Source organism: Toxotes jaculatrix, chromosome 19 (assembly GCF_017976425.1).
Source record: "Toxotes jaculatrix isolate fToxJac2 chromosome 19, fToxJac2.pri, whole genome shotgun sequence".
In the NCBI taxonomy this organism is placed as follows: domain Eukaryota; kingdom Metazoa; phylum Chordata; class Actinopteri; family Toxotidae; genus Toxotes; species Toxotes jaculatrix.
Genome location: NC_054412.1, coordinates 9349687 through 9364571, shown reverse-complemented (window position 1 = coordinate 9364571; position 14885 = coordinate 9349687). Strand labels below are relative to the sequence as shown.

Here is a 14885-nt window from a genome sequence, read left to right as displayed (position 1 = left end):
GACAATTCCACTGGGGGTCAAACAGGGGTGATGGTCAGGAACGAATACAGAAAATTAGGAAAAATGGAGATTAAGTTTAGAGTCACACTGAGATTTATTTGGCCTTGGCAAAGTGGCATTTAGGTTTGACTGGGGCTCCCAATTCCTGGACTCACCTGTCAATCCACTAGTCTTCACTAAATCTCTTTTAAAAATGAGACAAAAACATTTGAATATGTGCTTGACCTTCGGTGTTGCCTAACAGAAACCAGGCCAAATGTGTGTTACTGCAGTAAATTTAATTCTGTTTGACAACAGGGTATTTGGAGAGTTCTTTTGCTGACCAACTTGGATTGCTTTAAATGTGCATAACAAAGCGTAACAGTGATCTCATGGTGGGCCATGGTGGAGAAATTTCATGTACAGGACATACCGCGGTGTGAAAAATGGACGCACACAATTTGTGTTACAGGAACCAGAGAAAAGGAACCCCACCCATGCCCAGCTCCATCCTGCTCTTTCATTCATGCTTCTTTGCTGTAATCATTTGGCCATCACCCTCTCTGTCTCCCCCTCAACCCTGCTGGACACAAAGGCAGGAAGGAAGTATGGACGGCCAGAGAACAGAGAATGGCTGCTGGACCGAGCAGGTCAGTCGCAGGAAGCTGTCAGTGGTTTTCCTTTAACCACAGCAGGGATGTGACCAAGGGAGTTTAGGGGACCAACTGCAGGTCATATGTGCAATATCTATGAATGTCGAGGGTCGATTTCCTTTAGAGCCACAGAAAAGCTTTCATCTTTATATTCATTAGGTGATGTTCGATCCATTTCATCAATTAACTATAATGGCATCTTGTTGACATGATTCTTAATGAAACCAAACATCTTTTTCAGCCTATTTTTTAATGAAAATTCTTCCTTATTCAGTTTAAATATTAATTGTTTCAGCTATTAACTGTAACAATACACTGAAACAAAACTATATTTGCCACTGCATATGTATATGAGGAAATCAGCACTTTCATTTATGTTCAAGTATATCTAAGACCAAGGTCAGTCAAAGCTGAATCTGTGTCAATTTCTTACTCATACATCACCACCCTCATCCATGAACTTAAAGTTTTCCACCTGACGAGGTGACCTCAGCACCCCATGAGCGACCTTTTGTTCAAACTGTCACATAAGAGATCTATCAATCACATGAGCCCCATCTGGAGTTGTGTGTATTTGCCTTTCTTCATCTTCAGCTGTGGACATGCAGAAAGGCAAAGTGTGATCCATGATTTTGTGTGCAGGCATGTACGGTTTGATGCGATCCAGACACAGGCTGCGTTGCACATTGTTCTGACAGCAACACACACACATTTCAATCCAAGCATATTTCATGGTTTCACACTGGCTCTGGTCACATGTTACAGTGATAAAGTGGAAAAAAGAAAAATACATACTTTCTGTCTGTTTCTGGAGTCGACACCTCGCTGCTGAAGCCTAATGACTCCTGAGGACAGAGAGAAGGAGACAGGTGTCAGATTGACTTTTAAGCCAAAGAATGTGTAAAACTGACACAGTAAAGCTACAGATGTTACTTTAGCTTTAAAGTGTTTTGTGAACATAATGTCTCTGCCTACCTGGATCTCATTACGGAGCTGCAGAGAGGTGCTGCTTGGGTCCTGTTTATCCTAAAAAAAAAAAAAAAAAAAAAAAAAAAAAAAGAGAAGAAAGAAGGTGAGGTGGCAGTGTCAGAGATCAATCACTTAATTACACAGGGACATATGAATTGCAAGGACAAAACAGAGAAGACTAGAAGGGTAAAACAAGATCTGCATATGGAGCAGAAAGGTCAGTTGACTACAGAAACAGTGGACGGTGTGTTTAACTGTGTTCATGCGGGAAAGACCGCCTTTGGTCAGGTTCATGTAGACACACCTGCATATCAGGGAAAACAAACATGAGCACGTGTGTTAACCCATCCATATACAGCTCAACAAGTCAAGTCCTGCTTCAGGTACCAGAACCTGCAATACTTGTTTTAATTGTTGTAGAACACCAACAGGCAGTGGTGCAGTCTTAGTGGGTCTTGGCCTTCCAAGCAAAACAAGACATGACAAAAGCACCCACGTAACTGGCTCCATAAATTCCAAGGTGTGCTTACAATGACGTTACTGTGCACCTCCCTAAACACAGGGTTAGAAAGCTGCTGGGTTTGCATCGCCTCTTTAGAATACAACATACCACCAGCAACTAAATGAAATGGCAGCACACAAAGGCAAACTGGCTCATATGGAAAACAGACATCCAGAGCGAACAAAGCTTTGGACGTGAATTTAAGGAACAAACTACTCAAATGAACAGTGGAAAAAAAGCACAATTTTTAACCTCTCTCTCAGTGTCTGCGTCAGGGCTGTTTTCACTGTTACACAGGGCTGGTGCTTGAATATGTCTAAAGCAGGTGTCCTCATCATGGAATATCCAACTACAGCTGTGCCTTGAACCAAATGCTTCTATACACAGATGCGGGGACTACAGAATCACAACAAGTCTGCAACTTCGATTTTAACCTGCAGCATGTGATTATTTAAAGCCAACGGACAGCCTTGAGGGATTGGCCGACTGCATAGTTTCTTGGTGGTGTGTTCTTGTGCGAGTTTGAACTCTCATGGATGAGATTGTCTAACGCTGTGTGCTTGTGCAGTTTTATTCTGTGGGCTCCTACGCACCACATAAACAGATGAGGTCAGCATTTTACTTGAGGGAAGTGACCAGATTTTCACAGGCCTGGATCCCTAATCTTGAGGTTACCATCATGTCAGCGTTGGCCATTTCTAATGATGATATTTCTGCTCACTCCACACAATGAGATATGTGGCTTTACGATCCATTTCCAGGACATAGGAATGAGCTTAGATGAGTTAGTCAACAAGATGATTTAGTCATATTAAGGGCAGCTCTTTGTGATGACCATTTGGTTTCATATATTTTGGAACAATTTTGAGGAAGTGCCAGTTTCATGGTATTGCTGAGGTTCACTGGGTCCCAATGAGAATAGAAAACAACCAAAGACAAGTTCCTGTTTCTACTTTCTGTTTGGTATTTTACCACCTACAGAAGAATTGCAGGAAACGTCTCATGATGCATTGGCTGATATTACATTTCTATTTTGGCAAACGTGTAAAATGTGCTTGTCTTATCTATTCACATACTATTCGAATGTGAAATCAGCTTAAGGTCACAGCTGAAGCTTGAGGGGATTTTTAACTAGTTATCTTACCAAAGGATCACAATGCTTGGATAAAGGAGTTGACATGAAGTGAAGGCAGGATGGATACTACTGCCTGAGGAAGCAGGTTACCTTCCTAAAGCCACGAAATGGAACTCAATGCTGCTGCCACAAAGGAAAGACTGATGAATCTGGAGTTTCCCAAAAGGAGAGCAGGAATAGGAAATTAGTAATTTATGAGAAATGGGCATCATCCTCTATCTCCACACCCAAATATTAGATTGTAGGATAAGTCACAGGAAGCTGAATGTAGTATGCTTCCTTTGCTTGATGTGTTCATGCTTTCTAATCAGAGTGAACTTAAGTTTAACCTTTTTTCTTCTTTGACTGGGCTTTGGGGAGGGGAGTACAATCCTTCCACACCCTCACCCACTAAGCATGAGCAATACTTAAAGGACTTAGTCAGAAGTGACATAACCTCCTTTAAGAGCTCTTTAATAGCTGTTTAAGAACATGTATCCTTCGGGTCATGTGAGCAGATGACCTAAAGTGCTGAGGTAGCTAAAAGCCTCAAAATTAGCCCAAACCCTACATTTATCACAACTGTAATCAAGTGAAGGCAGAGCGTAAAGATGCTAGCGAGACAGTCTGGCTTTGCCTTATCTTTAACATTAACTTTAGCACTATAAGTCCTCCTAGATCATTTGCCTGTTTATGTACTTGTCTGTTACAGTGATCAAGTGGGCAGAGGCACGGGTCCGGACGTTTCTTCAGGAAGTAAATCAAGTAATGTCGGAAGAGCCCAAAAACAATTTGTCCATCCCAGGGAATATAGGGATTCCCATAAGTCAGAGAGCAGGTACCTGTCTAGGGTCATAAACCTTCATCTACCAGACCTGCAGAGGTACAGGGTTTGATCTCATTACATTGCCAGGCTGTGCACAAGGAAAATCTGGGACAGGGCTGTATGCCTTTTTTTTTTTTTTTTGCAGAGGCAGAGCTTATGTGAGACAAAGAGACAACACATCTATCCCTTAAACAAGCACAACGTTGGCAGACAGCTCTGTTTAAACAAGTGCATTGTGCAGAATAATGTGGGTGTACTCAGAAAAAGACACATAAAGAAGGAGAGGCACTATGAACAGAATTTGTGCATGCACATGCACAATCACCGATACTTTCACAAAGGTAGTGGCAGATTGCCTCTGCTATCAGATCCTCTTTGATGGCTTTTCTGGACTGCAGTGACAAGAGAGATATGCAAGTCTTGCCGGTGGATAAATACGGGCACTGTGCCAACTGGTCCTAAAAATCATTAAAAACGCACTGCCGCACTGTTAACTCACTGCCTTGTAAAGCACATCACACATGGACACACACACAGGCAGACATAGACCCTACCATAGTTACATACATGCTACCACAGACATAAACCTAGACAGATACCCAAACCAAAGAACACCTACACACACACAGCTCGCCTCCACTTCCACAGATAGAGCCCCTAAGAGACAGAGACACAAAGCAGCTCTCTGTTCCTCCTACTCCTCCTCAGCTTCTCCTTTCTCACTGTCTGTGCGTGCCATCGCAGACATGGAAAGATGGAGTGAGAGGGCGAAAAGACGAGGGGAAGCTCAGAGAAAAACAAACAAAACCTACATCCCCAGTTTGCCTTTCACTGCAGATCTATGAGATGAATTTGTCACAGCACAGGATGTGGAGAGAAAATTTGTGTAAAAGCTTCCTAAGGTAAACTTGGGTTTCTCTCAGACTTGTGCATCACTAATGGAGAAGCAAAATGGTGAAGAAGTCTCCAGCAGAACTGACACAGTTTCTGAAAGAAAATATCTGATCAATGCACATTTGAGGGGATTTCTGTATATGTGTGTGTATGCGCATGAGTGTGAATGTGTGCAAACCTTAGATCTCGCAACACACTCCCAGAGGGAGCATGCTATCCTTTACATCAACCTACCAGCATGAGCTTGAGATACTGCCCTACTTACCCCGAATTGGCACGAATGCATGTGAATGTGCATGTGTTTTCCCTCCAGATGTCCAAGAGGTTATTTGTGCACAATCCACTCTGTGTGTGTGTGTGTGCATGTGCAAGTGTGATGCAAACGCAAGATTCTGATTGCTTAAGCGTGACTGAATTGAGTTAAAATAAGGGAGAGAGAAGGCAGTAAGGGAGCATATGAGACAGAGCTCCAGCTAATGAGGATCACGATGTGGGCAGACAGGGAAACTAGCATCTGAAACAACTCAGCACTGACACACACACACAGGCATCAAAAGATCCTGTAAAGTGACTGTAATTCCAAGCACCGCATTGCTTTCCATCATTAACCCAGAAACTACCACTAAATTCTGTTTTGCTGCTGCAGGACCAGACTCTGTTAATGAGAGGGAAAGGACAGAAACACAGACGAGTGTTAAATAGCAGCAGTTTAGTCCAAACATGACTGTACAGCCCACCAAAGACATGAGTTCCCACAGTGGCGTTAATGCCAACCTCAGAGGCAAAAGTAGGCGTATGAGAAGCAAAACTAGAGGCCAGGTGGTTCAGTGGAGGTGTGCCAACTGGAATGGTTGAACAAAACTGGGTGGGCGAGTATGAGGCTGCTAGGTAGGACTGTGCATGTGGAGGGACAGGCACCAACTGGAAAGCCTGGTGCAGGCCTAAAAAGACGTTAGTGGTGGGACCAGTATAGCATGGTGCAAGCCTGCAGAACCAGCTCACTTGGAACATCCCACAGAAAGATCTACACTCACTTTTGATAGCACATGCACACACACACACACATACATACAAGCATGCACTGCCATTTAAATCTCACACACAAAAGCAGGAAATTAATGTTCTCAGTGGGCTACTACAAGCTAGTCTGCCATGCCACCTCTGAGTTGCTGAATTTCATTTATGAGAAACAGAAAACCATTGGCCAACAAGACTCAGTAACACTTCCATCCACTTCCTTTCCAGAAGTCTGGAGAGAGTGTGCATGTGTGTGTACGTGCACACTTGCAGCACAGAGCTGCGTGCGGAGCATTCCTGAGCCTTGTGGATCATCATTGTTTTGGTATTTCAAGACAAATAGCTAAGTTATTGCAAATTCCAATGACAGTCACAATCCCAATACTGACTAATAAATCATACAATAAAATTACAAATATACCACTTGCTTTCCACAAGGGTTATGCCAATAACAGAGCAATGCCAACATCATTTGAAAGTAATCTTATAGCAACAAAGACTGCTGTTTGAGAATGTTGACTTGCGACGTTTCTAGGCAAAACCCTGAAGGCAGGAAGGACAAATAAGCAGCAGAATCCACAACAGTTTGTCTTTCTTCCACACTGTAGTTTTAACCCAGCTGAACTGACCCACTTTGACGAACGAACTTCACACAGCCATTAGCACATTAACCGCACTGTTCCTCACCTCATGGCAAAACAAAACACAAGCCTGTGCTTGAGTCTTGACCCCCCCCCCCCAACTGTCAAGCTACTCTGTCAAGCTAGAAAACCATAACAGAGCATTCCTGAGGCTAGCAAATCAATCTGACACCAGCTGAGGCGTTTTTGTGTCAAAAGTGTTTCAATTACGAAGTCAACAGCGAGACCGATGACTTAAGGATTTTGGCCAAAGCATCAAAGGATTTAATCTTCATGGCCTCTATGTTTACCACAACTTCAAAATTACTCAGAAGAATATTACCAAAGATACTCTTGCAATTTCTCATTATGGTTCACAGCATGTAGAAATGTGTTAAAAGGTTCGTCTTACAACCACAAATTCCAAAATGATTCATCTTGATCTATATTTAATGTATTTCAACTCCTTAATGACAGTGGTTGGAGAGAGATGCTAACGTCTAGTATGATGTTTTCCTCCCTCGGCTATACACAATTAGCCACCCCAGTCTCAACCAGTCTCTGCATGTCTATAGGATCCCTTTTGTAGCTTCTGTGTCCATTTGGCATATTTTCACCTACAGTAGCAAAGTCAGTCACTCAGACAGACATTAAACAGCATGACTCTGTGGCTGTGGTAACAATGGTTAAAGAAATGGAGCAATGCTACTGTTGAAAAGGAACGGAAAAGAAGAAAAAGATATTAAGTAAATGCAGATCTGAAACTTCAAATCAGTGTACTGTTCATGTTAACATAGGAGTTAACTTAATGTCCTTAATTCTCATATTTCTTTACAGATCAAATTTGAAAGCTTAAAAATCCCTCCCCCCGAAACTGATACATCTATTTCTATTCATATTTTTCTTTTTTTTTTTTTAATAATACCACATGGAGCATGGGCAGCACAAAAGAACTTGGGGGTGAAAAGTCAACAAATCTGTCCACTTTCCAGCCTGTGAAAGTGTCTGAAAAGGACAATAAGAGTAACTTAATTAATTTTTGGAAATTAAATGACATACAAGTAAACAGATTAATTTGCCTATAAGCACCATGTTACTTCTAATGGCCTGAATCATGCCTGATGTTTTTTGTAATGAGGTGGCAGACACAACAAAGATTATACAGTTAATTATACAAATCATATTCACGGCAATTACACCAGCAATTATCCAAAACACAGATCTCCTTAAAGGATAGATCTTATGAAATTCAGGATAAAAGGTAATCCTTGCCCTTTGGCCTGACCGTTCACTGACCTGTCACTTGAAACAAGTCGTTTTGTTTAAGTTGCTGAACTTGTTGCTGCATTTCAATACTTCCTGTCACTTACAACAATAAGCCTTATGCATCACCAAATCAGCATGCCAGTGAGAGCCATCCTAACTCTTGTCTATAGAAGCCCTGGGAAACTGTGAGTGGTAGCACTAATCCATAGGTCACATTCCCAAAGGGGAGGATGTTTATTTAACCCCTTGTGTCCTTTGCTACTCATAAAACTAACATGAATATGCATAGAAATAACGCAGCTGAGACCAAGCAGGAAGCGGGTATATCGATAGTCATCTCTAAGAGAGCCTCTATCATCAGCTCCTCATAGGGAAAGCTTCACATTTAACCACAACAGAGACAGCCATCACTTTGTTAATTGAGAGGCCCCTTAAGAGCTGGCAGACATGTTGTGCAAGTGAAAACAAAACCAAATGTTAAGTCACATTTTTGTAAAAGTGTTAGTGTCGCAAGAACATTTCTCAAGATAACAGAGCCACAAAAAAAAAACCCAAACCCAAACAGAAACCAAAGTGTTCCCCATTAAGCAAAGATCGGATGGGTAGACTTGTGAACCTGAAAGTCAACTTGAGAAAATTTGGAGAACAGAGAGTTAAATAAGAGGCCTTCTTCTTTCTCTTTGGTGTTACCATTCTAACCACAGTTTAACTATTGACACTGCAGCTTCCTCATGGGACTTTTCCAAAAGCCAATTGCCAAATGTCTCATCAGCAGACAGTTCACATATGGAGTTCCTTGAATCAGTCTTCAAAAGTTAACCTCACAGTTCACTTGTATGGCACCGTGCTTGCCTCCTTCTTGAGTGCCGAGACAAGGCAAGGTCAAAGTTAAGGTGACCTTTGCTCTCCAAGTCACAAGCCTACTGACCAGAGCTGATCTGGACTGACTGAGTAACCTTCTTTGTCTCAAAAAATTACACTATGAGACATAATGAGAGATGTGAAAGGATTATTTTTAACAAGTTACCTTGTTAAAAATAGAAAAGAAAAACTGACCTATAATCTTTTATAAAGACACAAAGAAAGACAATGACCGGAGAGGGAGTAGGTCTTGTGGAGACCTGGTCGCTTTACCACAATCCTTTAACATTTTCAAGTGACAGGTCTTTCCCTAAAGGCCATGTCCCTCAGGAGAGCCACTTGCTAAATGTCTCCCCATTAATGTGGCTCTTGAACATTTTGACCTTCTCAAACCATTTGCTATTGGTCCTAAGGGAGACGGCTGCATGACGTTGGCTTGCAGCCACTGATTTCTGGACACATTTCACAAGATACAATAGCCATTCGCAACACTCTTTCTGACTGGGTGTCCATTCTGCTGTCTGCCCTTCTTCTCAGTTCATTTGAGTCTCTTGCGCCCTCCCTGTCTCTCTCCCCGTCTCCTCTTCTGTATTACTTTCACAATGCAGTTCACTTTTTTTGCTCTAGTTTTACAAATACTGCTCCACAGCCTTTGAGACTATGAAGGTGTCCAGTCTGGCAGAAAAATGAAGCTGAAAACAAAATCATCAATATTGCCTAAGAGGAAAAATCTTGTCTTAAACTACTATTACCCTTGGAAGCTTGGAAGAGAAAAGGCTGCTGTAGACTTGAATATTCCCCAAACCTAATTTTAGAACAGGACTGTACCGAAATGCAAGGCAAAGTTCATCCCATATAGCGTGGGTTGATACTGCGCTTTTGAGAGCTCTCAATAAGGTGTTGTCTGACCCATATTCCTTCCTTCATGTTTTTTTTCTCCTCTTCTCCTATTTTTTGGTGCCAAACTTTTCAGAGTGGCGGGACAGCTGCAGGCTCTCACATTCCCCACTCCTTCTCTTCATTCCCCTCATCCTCCTCCCTTCGTCTTCCTCTGTTCACATCCTTATCCTCCTCCTCCTCCTGTGCTGGGCTTCAGGCCCAGGGCCCAGTCAGCTCTTTTTCTCTCTTCTTCTACACAGGCTGCAAAATCTGCCCTGGTTGCTTCCTCTTCCCCTGTTCTATCTTCTCAGGATGAGACCTTCCCAAACTATAAAACATCCAGAGGTAATCCTTATTACTGTGAAGGTCACATGATAGGAAAAGATAGGTCTAAGTCTGTGGCCACACAAAGAGAACAGTTAACCTTTGGTCAGATGCGAAATGCATCTACGTATCTACAGATATGATTTTTTTTTATGCTTTCCTACCCCCATCCTGAAAGCTGTGAGAACAGGATATCTGCCTAGAGTCATTAAAAGAAAGAGCACAATAAATCAGCTATCCATCCCAGCTATACCTGTCAACCCAACCAAAACCACATGGCTGCTTTCAAGCAGAAGAGGCCCCCTATTAAACTGGAAAACCAGTAATGACAGACAAAAATATATAGCAGCAGAGACAATTTGAAAGTGAGCTAAAATAAGAAAAGCTGCAGAAACATGATATCAATGAAAGCAAAATCTGTGGGGGAAGAACTGAGTCATTATTTTGACTCAGACACCTAACTTCCTTAAGCTATTTTAGTTGGACATTTAACTTTCAAGCAGATCTAAGCTGTAGCTTAGGTCAAAAAAGCACAATGAAGAGGCTACTTGTTGCATTTATTTGGTTTTGTTTTAGATATTGAGCCCAAATTGCATTTTCTAAGGCTTCAAATTAATTAAATTCACCATGAATAAGTCATATGAAGTTAGCATAACCCTCAACGCTTGCTCTGGTTTGAGTGTGGACCCACTGGGTAAAGTGCTATACAGAGCTCAGCCCTCTGTAGCTGCACCAGCAACATTCCTTCATACATTTGCTTGCAGCTTGGCAACGAAAGGGGTGCCCCACTACCCTACATCCTTGCGAAATGGACCCCCAAACTCCCCCATGAACCTCCAATGCACCATTGCATTGACATCCAGAAAGTCTAAGACCTTAGCACACACTGATATTCCTTCTGTTTCTGTTTTTCTTTGCCAGGTTGTTGGCTAAGATCGTGGAAATTACACATTGTAAAGCCACATGACTGTGAGAGGGGGATTTTTAGGGTCATTATTAAAGGATTTAAAAAAAAAAAAGCAATTGTCTGAAGTAATTTGTAGGCATTCAAGCTGAGTAGAGAGTGAAAAATGTTGTGACTGACAGCTGTTTTTTGTTCAAATTCTGTTGCTATGCAAAGTTTTTCTTCGTGTTTGTGTGTGCATGCATTTACCATGTCAAGCTCTTGGGAGACTCGCCGTTTGCGTAGCTCCTCCATGCGGTCGCTAACGTCACTGAAGCAGGTGTTGTAGTACTCAGAGTACTCCTGGGCAAGGTCATCTATGTTGCCCAAAGAACCATCCTGGACAGAGGAAGAGAGGGAATGGTTTAGTCAGGAAACTACAACATCCTGAGAAAAAGGACAGCTGATAATCTAATTTTACAGGGAAAAAAAAGGCATTTGCAAAATCTCCATTTGGACAGCTTGTTATTCTAACAGTGAATTGCTTAAAAACGTCACTTAAAAACAAAAGAAAAATTATGTTTTTTCAGTTTCTAAACTTCATATGCTCGTACAGTAAATTCTGATATTTAGAATTTCCTTCAAGGCAGAACATCCCACCACTGACTCAAGGAAGAATGAAGCCCGATCAAGTTAGCAGACTTTGTAAAAAGCACATGCCACTCTATTTTCTCCATTTACCCTAAGCGCAGCTTTACAAAACCACTGTCACACACACTTACAATTAGTGGTGTTTAGAAGGTACCGACTGAACTGACAGGCATGCATTTGGGTAAACCTGCATTTCTGGAGCGGCACAGGAACACAAACATAATCACTCACACATCACCACTTCCTACACTGCCTCACAGATCAAATAAACTGATTCTTTTTTTTTTTTAAATTTAGCAAAATTTGTAATGTAGGTATAATTGTGAATTTATGTGTGTCCACTGCTACAAAAACCAATAAATTAAAGTGCTAACTAACAAAACACCCATATCTGGAGGCACGTGATGTTTGTATTCACCAATCTGCTCACATACTGCACACAAACAGAAAAAGCTAAAAATATCCTTCAGTAAAAGGTCTGTGTATTCTGGACATTTATTGATTCTTATCAGTTCCATTCAGTGAGTTTCTTAGGCAAACTATGGTTTGTTCCACGGTTTTGTCCTTGTCGAGACTCACATCAAGGATGCCCTTTACCTCCTCAGACATTCACCGAACTCTAAACCAAGCACACTCTTCCGGCTAGCTGTAGTTTAGATCAGCACAGTTCCTGTCTTTGTCTGGTAGACATGTGTTTAGGATTGAGAGAGGAAGCTGTGCTCCAAACAGTAGGGAGCTTACCTAACAGAACTCTCTCTGAATATAATGCTGAAGACTGGCCTCTAGGTTACTTTTGGAAACATTAATAGTGTCATGACTTCAGACCTGGGTTCTATGGAAACCAGTCACCGAATACAAAACCATCAACACATGGCGCCTGTCTCAAGAAACAGGATTATGCTCAGCTGGTTGGGGATCAGAACCCTCTACATCAGACTGTTCAGACATGTAAACAAATGATCTAGATTTTAGTCACTGTGGGTGTCCAACTAACTTTACAGTTCTGCCATGAGACAAGAAAAAAAAACTATGAAAAATTAATTTAGTCTTTGAATTAAGCCCTTCAGACTTTCAGTAGGATGTAAAGCAAAGTGAGAGAGGGCCAACTTCCATCTCTTGGCTTGGTCGAAATGTAGGCCATTCTGGCAGTGATGGCCAACTGTTGAATATTCATCAGTGTTGATCTAATCTGTGCCAGGCAGACAGCTAGCATTGAGTCACTGAGCAGGGTCCGAACAGTCTCTCTCAGTCTCTGTCTTTCTCAACCGGACTCCCTATCTGAGTGCCAGGCCACAAATGAATGGATCACTGTGAGTGTGAGCGAGTGCCACACACACACACACACACACACACACACACACACACACACACACACACACGTACACACACATACACACAGGGGTATAGGGACTTCTTCTGAGATGGGTGTCTAGTCAGAGAGAACACACATTAGCATGCACGCACATGCATGCAGGAGATTTCAAAAACATCGGACCAAAACAAACAGAGGCAAGCCAGTCCTACACAACCCAGCTCAGTTGACGAACTTATGAAATGGTGATTATCAATTGTGTGATGAACACAACATCACTGACAAACACACATGTTCTGTCTCAAAAGTCCAGTTCAGCTGGCCGTGATCGAGCCTCCCGCTCTCATTACTTGAGAAATCCTGCTCTGGCCAGACATATGTTTTGAGACGTCTGAGATTCCCGGTGGGAACACTCCGTGAGCAGACACATACTTTGCCCCTCATTCCTCACATGACTGAAAGCACGCTCTCATTACAAAACTCTTGAGATGTTTTAATCACCATACACGCCACAATTGTCCTGATATATAGGCAACATTCAGAAGATAAGAATGAAGCCTGTCCTGATGTTGCACCAACTCTTGATTGCTGCTGCAGCTGCTGTTCACAGTGATAGATTAGTTGGATCATAGCAGCTGGATGGATCAATCAAGCTTTGACATTTTCCTGGCCATGGTCACAGGAGGAACACTGAATGTAAACCTCAGCTGTGGGCAGGTAAAGCTACACGTGCTTTGCTATTTTCAGACGGATGTGTATCTGTGACTGTACGCATCTACGTGTGTGCAAACATTCGTGTGTGCGTAGATAACTGAGACTCCTCCAATTCTCCAACGGCATTAGCTCATGGCGGGGGGGTCACCACAGCTGACCCTCATACCTCACCTCCACCACCACCATGTAAAGTGATACTGCACATGCTCAGTTATGCATGTCCACTGTAAGACAACACGTGAAAGCACACGTAAAGAGTGAATGAATCAAGGGTTAACAAAGGTAAACGTGTGACTGTGAACAGGTATGTGGGTGTTTAGTCCACATTTTAGAGAGAATCTGTCAACGTGGGAGTGAAAGTGGAAGAGCGTGCAGCATCTGACAGTGGTCCACACATTCAGTTTAGAAATGTGGGCAGGGCGGAGGGAGTGGAAGCTGGATAAGGGATGATTTGTGGGCTACTGACTAGGGCAGCTATGGGATGAGAGAAGGATAAAACATCTGGAGTCTGGGAAGAGAAAACCTTCATCTATAGGAGAGATTCTATGCATGAGTATTAAATCTGCCACTAACAAACATATGGATCTGGTGTGTGTTAGCATATCAAGCTAATCAATAACCTTTAAATAAATTCCTACTCTAAAAATATCCATTTAAATCCACTTTACAAACGGATTAACCAGAATTATAAACATCTTGTTTCATGGAGGTATGAAATAGAAACTAATACTGGTGCAGCTGATGTAACAGTCACTCCGCCCTGGATACGAGGGAGGCCAACTCCCCATTTTGACTTGAACAATAGCAACAATAGTCATACAAAAAACACAACACCCAGGCAAGAATGTGCAAGTGAGTTAGTGTGTATTTACAGTAAAGCCTGTGCATGTGTCACTTGCTGTCCAAGTCCAAGGTGCTGTCGGTTCCCTGAAGATGGCTACTCCCTATGTGCTGCTGAAATGTGTCAGACCTCAGTGAAGAAAACTCTGTTCCATGTTACTTCTGTTCCAAGACTTTGTGCAACTCAAAAGAGGGAATAGGCCCACAGACAATGTTATTGGATAAAGCTGTGGAAGACACTCGTGAGAAGTGCTAGTCCATGTAAAAAAAAAAAAAAAAAAAAAAAAAAACATCACTGCAAGTTAGTGGCTGCTGTGTTGTTCCACCATCAAAACACAAATTACTGGTATTGCCCCACAGTGAATGACTATTTCAGTAATGTGTGATAGGATTGCTACTAATCCATTCAAGTGATTTACACAATATTCATCCAAGATTGCCTCAGAGGACTGGAGATGATTAACACCCATGCCAGAATTCAAACATAAAAAACATAGTTAATTCTTCATCTCTTATGAACACAAATCAAACACCATCATCTTTAGTAATGAAATATGTATGTGCTCTATATGCTCACCAGA

The 14885-nt window shown here is 42.1% G+C and overlaps 1 protein-coding gene across 7 annotated transcripts in view; it reads right to left on the bottom strand.

The window, feature by feature from the left end:
• sash1a (SAM and SH3 domain containing 1a) overlaps positions 1–14885 on the bottom strand; it is a 161144-nt gene that overhangs the window by 31179 nt on the left and 115080 nt on the right. For all 7 annotated transcript variants that reach the window (XM_041064024.1, XM_041064020.1, XM_041064017.1 and 4 more), the window contains exons 2-4: positions 11058–11186; positions 1608–1658; positions 1428–1477 (exon numbers count right to left, since the gene is read on the bottom strand). In XM_041064024.1, the coding sequence (XP_040919958.1) occupies positions 1428–1477; positions 1608–1658; positions 11058–11186 (230 nt within the window). The remainder of the gene's footprint in view (positions 1–1427; positions 1478–1607; positions 1659–11057; positions 11187–14885) is intronic.